Below are 6,538 nucleotides of genomic sequence, written 5' to 3' on the forward strand. Positions count from 1 at the left end.
CCTCATGCTCTAACTTACTTCATGAAATTCATATCCATCATCTATAGGAAATATTCATTGCAAAATAGTTGACATCTAGCTCCTCAAGTGTATCACGATGAACTTGTTGTTTCTCCGCAGTTGCATATAATTGGAGGAGACGATACGCCGTCGGTCCCGACTACCTAAAAAGTAGTCGTCATCTCTCATCATCATCCCTCTCACTCATTACCCACGTACAAGCCTAAGAGCTTAAGTGGGCATCACCCTCAGTATTATTATTAGTGTTGGAAGATTGGTCTCTTGCAACCGTGTGTATCTAATAGCCTATTGATGGTGTGAAAGAGAAATGAAATTTTGATTTTCATCAATTCAATAGTCCTTTCAAACTAATTTATTATTATCAATTTATTAACAACTAAAATTAATCTACTACGATCAAAGATTCTTATATAACTTGACTGTATTTTGAACATTTCAGGCTCCTTCATAATGTTTCAAACTTGTCAAACTGTTAATAACATTTTGTTTCAATTTTTTGTTATCAAGGAAGATCGATGGCATGGATTGGTGAGTACGGTACTGATATCTATACTTTTCACTGAATGTAAATGTAATGCACTATTAAAGTGATAAACTAACAAAAATTGACTCACACAGTAAGCATGATTTCTGCAACAGTATAAGAACTGTCTACGGTACCTTTAAATTTAATTACTGTACTGATAGCATTTGAATGAATTTTATATTCTTTAAATAAACACAAACGTGAATAAAAGGTATGATAAAGGAAGGAAAAAACTACGGTATTGATAGCACATCAGCACAGTTGCAGTTTAAAATAAAAAATGAATTTCTATTGCTAGTAGTTCAATTAATTACCTAGTAGAAGAAACCAGCTAAATTTATTTTCTTTGTAAAAATATAAATGAATATCAAACAAGAATATATCATTTCAATATTCAGATTTGTTCTAGTTAGCCTACTCATACAAAAATTGGAACTCATACTACTCATACAATTGAAAAGGTATTTAAATTTCATCCATTATCAAGAGATGAGTTGTCAAGAATAATAAAAAAATTGAATAACAAAAAAACAGTAGGATTGGATGGGGTCTCAAGCAAAATTTTAAAAGAATGTGAAAATGAATTACTGGACCCTTTATTGCATCTCCTTAATACTTCACTAGAGCAGGGTATTTTCCCTGATGATCTGAAACAAGGAAAAATTTTGCCAATTTTCAAGAGCGGTGATTCTGAAAGAGTTGAAAATTATAGACCCATTAGTATTCTAAATGTAATAAGTAAAATTTTTGAAAGAGTAGTTTTAAATAGGCTATTGATGCACCTGGAAGAAATTAATTTCATATGTGATGAACAGCATGGGTTCCAGAAAGGGAAATCTACTAAGACTGCAATAGTATCCCTTGTTGAAAGACTAATAGATATAATAGATTCAGGTGAGAAGGCAGCCGCAATATTTCTTGATTTATCCAAAGCTTTTGATTGTGTGAACCATAGAATATTATTGAAAATACTAAAAACTGTAGGTGTGAATGGTATAGAACTAAAATGGTTTGAATCATATCTCATAGGTAGAAACCAGTGTGTTGAGCTTACCAAGGTGGATGGGAATGAAATAGTAAAAATTAAATCTCAAAAACTGGAGGTCCAGGCTGGAGTACCTCAAGGCTCAATTCTGGGTCCCTTACTGTTTCTTTTGTATGTGAACCAATTACCAAAAGAGTTAAAAGATCACAGAGCTCTGTTGTTTGCTGATGACACATCGCTTATCTTTAACAATTATTTATTAGATAGTCTAGAAATAAATGCTTTTACTGGAGTACAGTCAATTGTCCAATTCTTGAAGCAAAGGCAATTAACATAAATAGTAAGAAATGTCAATTCCTACAATTCAAAAGTAAATATAATTCAGTAGAGGATAGAGAAATAAATGTGTTTGTAGAGGAAAATGAATTAGACCAAGAAGAGAAAGTAGCATTTTTGGGAATTTTATTGGACAGGAAATTAACATGGCATCCTTACATTGAGAGGATATGTAATAAGATATCATCTGGGGTATTTGTCCTGCGGCAGCTTGCTAGGCTGAATGATAAAAAACTACTGTTAACTGCTTACCATGGACTTATACTATCTCATATTAGGTATGCTATTTTAGTATGGGGTAATTCATCTCAACAAAATATGGACAGGGTGTTTAAGATTCAAAAGAAGGCACTCAGATGTATAGAGAAGGTGAATGGGTTAGACTCTTGTAGGCCTTTATTTAAAAAGCTTGGTCTATTAACTGTGCCATCTTTGTATGTACATGAAGTTGTAATGCATGTGAAAACGAGTGGTGTGATCCAGAACTCAGATGTTCATGAGTATAATACGCGAAACAGAGCAGATTATCATATAATGGGTCACAATAGTTGGTTATTTGAACAAAAACCAGATTATATTGTGCCGTGCTACCAATTTTTCCTAAATCGGCTGGATAGCATTTCACACCTATTAACCTAAGGATAGTTGTCGGCTCCAATGTAATAGATTCTTGATAAACTATGAATGGATCTATTGCCTATGAATGAGAAATCCAATTTTCAGAGCAAATGAACTTATAATCTTCAGATGAATTTTGGCAATATACTACATAAATACACAAAGAACAATATCTTACAAGCCTAAGCATTAAAGTTACTGGCAAATTAAAACATTAATAAATTCACTTAAATAGAAAATTCTTTAGAGAGCACAAAGTTACAACACACATCAGCCAGCCATGTTTCAGAGAGAAGAACGCACAGGAAAAATCTATCTACCAGGAAGAGAGCAAAGCTTCTAGACACCTCAACGTTACGGACACGTCACCAAAAATTTATAAATTACAAGTTTAGAATTCACATTTTATATTTGTTCTCAATAAAACTTTATTTTGAAACTGTTATTTTAAATTTTTATATATCATCTCGATTTAAATAAACCATTTATCTTTTAATTCTGTTAACCCAGCCTCGGTGACACCATGGAACAATGCAACAATCATTTATGATAAAAAAATTCTCAGTCAAAAAGTTTGTCCGTACATCGATGACTCTGATATTTACTATAAAGTTTCATAGATCTCGAATTGAAGATTCGATTCCAATCGAGAAAAAATGTAATATTACAATTGGTAGGAAATTTTTTATAACAAGCTACCTCAAATCTTGAAAAGTAATGATGATTTGAAGATTTTCAAAAAACAAATGAAAAAATATTTAGTTGATAGAGCTTTTTATAGTGTACAAGAATTCCTTTCAAACCTAAACTAGGTTGAACTACTTAGTGTTAGAATTATTATGTAATAACATGACTTGTCTTATACTCTAAAAATCTTCCTATTCCTTATAGTATAATAGTTTCTATAATGTAAAAGCTACAGTAAATTATTCTGTTTCAGATATGGCCAGTGACTCGTCAACGTTAAATCTCAAAATTTTTCATTTCCAGTTTCCATTCTATTGTACACTATTTTCCATTATGACATCCTTTTTATGGCCTGGTCATTGTATTTTACTCTATGGTCATGTGTAATACTCGAATGATTTGCTAACTTAGTGATGAGATTGGAATTAAAAGTGGTTCTGTAAAAGGGTACTGTACTTTATTTCCTTTTTATTATATTATATAGGCTAAAACTCAGCAGTTGAGATGGCTACCAAAAATGGAATATTCCATCTCCAATAGAATACTGTATAAATTGTTAACTGTCTGAAGTTAACTGATTAGTTAATACAAAACCTTCTCTGGCATTAATGTCTAAATTAAATTTAAATTTCGAGCAATCGGATTAGGAGCGTTATTTTTTAGGAATAGGATTATAATCTTGTTGAAGTTTCTATCCAAATACATTAAGGTCTAAATCTATTAAATTGTGTGAATTTTATATGAATTTATTGTAAATATTAAAATATTTAAGAATGTGAGGGACTCATCATAAAATATGTAAATATTTTCCGAGTATAAGAGCAGTAACTAGCTTAATCTATAATATGCATAATAATTTGGGCTATGTCTGAGCTCATATTTTTATGTGTACGGTATGGATTGTAAATTAAGTGTGTAATTGAAGAATTCAAGGATACTCGAGACGAGACCACATAAGTAATGAAACAATTCGAAGTGAGTGCAATGTGCAACCACTAACAGCAATCATTAAAAAATACAGAATGAAGTGGACAAATCACCTGCGTCGTATGCCACCAACTCGTCTTCCACTACAAGCTTGGAAGTTACAGTTGGATGGGAAAAGAGACGTCGAAAGACCGAGGAAGCGGTGGACACCGGACCAGGCTTTACAAGCCTAGTCCATGATGGATGATGATGATGATGATGATGATGATGATGATGATTGAAGAATTTTGAAGTGACACATAACCTCTAGCTACATTTGGACTGTTGTATAAATTAGAATTGGAACCATGTTGGGCGTAAGTTAGCCTGTGGTACTTTTCTGTAAGTTGTATAATTCTGAATGATTGAATAAATAAATAAATGCTAAGATGACAATGAAATGAATGAGTAATTTATTCCAATAGGTGGAGCTATGATTGATCCTATGATTATAATTGTTCAACTTTTTAATTATAAAATATGTAACTATAATTATATGTATGTTTTCAATATAGTCTTCAATTAGTTAAGAGCAGAGAGAATAAAAATAAATTGTATATAATACAAATTAATTATCAATTATAGAACTATTATATTTCATATTATTCTTATTTCAATCTCCCTGTTCAAGAGAATATTATAAAGTGTCTAATGTTCTAGTAATTGTAAAGAGTAACGGCTTTCACACACATCATTTGTGAGTAATGTTCACACTTCAAAGTCATCAACCTGTTTATTTCTCTTGAAAGAGTCATATAAATTCCGTTGAATCATTGATGTCTCTCATCCGCCATGGGCCAGAACTCCTAATCTTAATCTAAGATTTCCTAATCCATCATGGGCCAGATCTTCTAATCTTAATCTTATATCTCCTAATCGTTAGTTAATCTCTCATAACGTGAGATTAACGTTATAAAGCTAGATATAATTGTAAGGAGACACTGTTTTCAATTATATTTTTCCACCACCTTCCAAAATAGATAGCTGTGGTTCAAGTTTTCCTGATAAATCTGATGTGATATCAATGACTATTTTTGATAAAAAGTGTCAATAATAATCAATTATATCTCATGAATCAAAAATTATATTCAATTCAGCAAGAAGTATATTCCACTAGGATCCAATAGGTCTTAAATATTTGCATGATTAAGAATTATCAATCATATTTAAACATAGGCTGCAAACAAGTTGGCAACGGTTGGAAAAAGGATAGAGCTATATGCTTTGTCTGATTACAGACAAGGATAGTGAACCAATGTTAATCAGATAGGTACTGACTTTATACCTGAAAGACACTATACAGTGTTTCAGGGTGACTGATGATTACAATTGAGAGGAAAAGGGGAGAGCTAGTTTTGGATTGATAACTTATAGTACGAACCAATAGTAGGTTTCAATGTGTGAGTAGCTGGTACAATCAACAGTTTGAAATGTTAATGCAATTTATCTTGATTGTTTTTGATTGCTCGTATACGGTACTTCCAAAAATATATAGGCTAGACCATAGATGAAGGATAAGTAAGCTATAAGTAACTATATATTTCTTGTCTCTGGCTAGACCTACAGAATAGTGTCAGAACTATTGTTGGCTCTTCTAAATTGAGTGAGTAATGTCAGGATGTCAGCAATGTATTCAGCAATTTTGCGGATCATCTTCCATTAGACTACCTATCGTGATTATACAGGAATGGTTTCAAAGCTCTTATACGAATGCCAATTAAAATCAAATATAGGTCATTCATTCAATTGCACTTACACTTTATCTCAGTACTCTAACGATAATCCACTCTCTTCAACAAACTCAAGTGCATGATGACATAAAAATAGAGACAACCTTAAGCTTTTTCCATTTGGAATAGAGCCAGGTTCTATAAAAAGCCAACAATGACGCAGTGATTTATGTAACAGTAAGACATCATAGGGGTTAGTTATTTGATAGAAGTTTTAAATCCTTGTATATTTTCCCAATATTTGAAAAATATATATTGTAAAGGTTTACCTCTTACATGGAATACAACAATAATTATTGTTTTTGTGCTATATGCCGTACTGATTTGTAGAGCTAATTTAATCAAATGAATTGATTCATGTGCAATTTATTGAAAAATTAACATGCAATATAGTTCCTGCAACGGAAGCCTATTCAAAGAAAGTTCACTCCATCCATATTTTTATATCAACTTGTTCAATTACACAATTAATATCGGGGCACCGAGCTTCGCTCGTTATTTTTATTTATTGATAAACAAAACATAAAATGATCGTGTTTATATTTCACAGCTGGCTATACGTCATCTTATGAATTTCGGGGATGCGATATTTTGATTTTTAACATACTCAGCTTTTTACTATCCACAGCTGTTTCAGCCAAGGATGAATTATCCTTTTAATGGCCCATA

General features: G+C 31.8%; 1 protein-coding gene across 4 annotated transcripts in view; it reads left to right on the forward strand.

Annotated features, from left to right (window-relative positions):
• The window catches only part of LOC111055930, a 62,947-nt gene extending 59,362 nt beyond the window's left edge, over positions 1-3,585 (forward strand). For 2 of the 4 annotated variants that reach the window (XM_039426707.1, XM_039426706.1), the window contains exons 5-6: positions 529-549; positions 3,427-3,585. In XM_039426707.1, the coding sequence (XP_039282641.1) occupies positions 529-549; positions 3,427-3,560 (155 nt within the window). In that variant the 3' untranslated portion in view covers positions 3,561-3,585. The remainder of the gene's footprint in view (positions 1-528; positions 550-3,426) is intronic. The other 2 variants (XM_039426709.1, XM_039426708.1) reach the window with 2 other exon arrangements.
• The last annotated feature ends 2,953 nt before the right edge of the window (positions 3,586-6,538 follow it).

The sequence above is a fragment of the Nilaparvata lugens genome, chromosome 4 (assembly GCF_014356525.2).
Source record: "Nilaparvata lugens isolate BPH chromosome 4, ASM1435652v1, whole genome shotgun sequence".
Taxonomy (NCBI): Eukaryota; Metazoa; Arthropoda; class Insecta; order Hemiptera; family Delphacidae; genus Nilaparvata; species Nilaparvata lugens.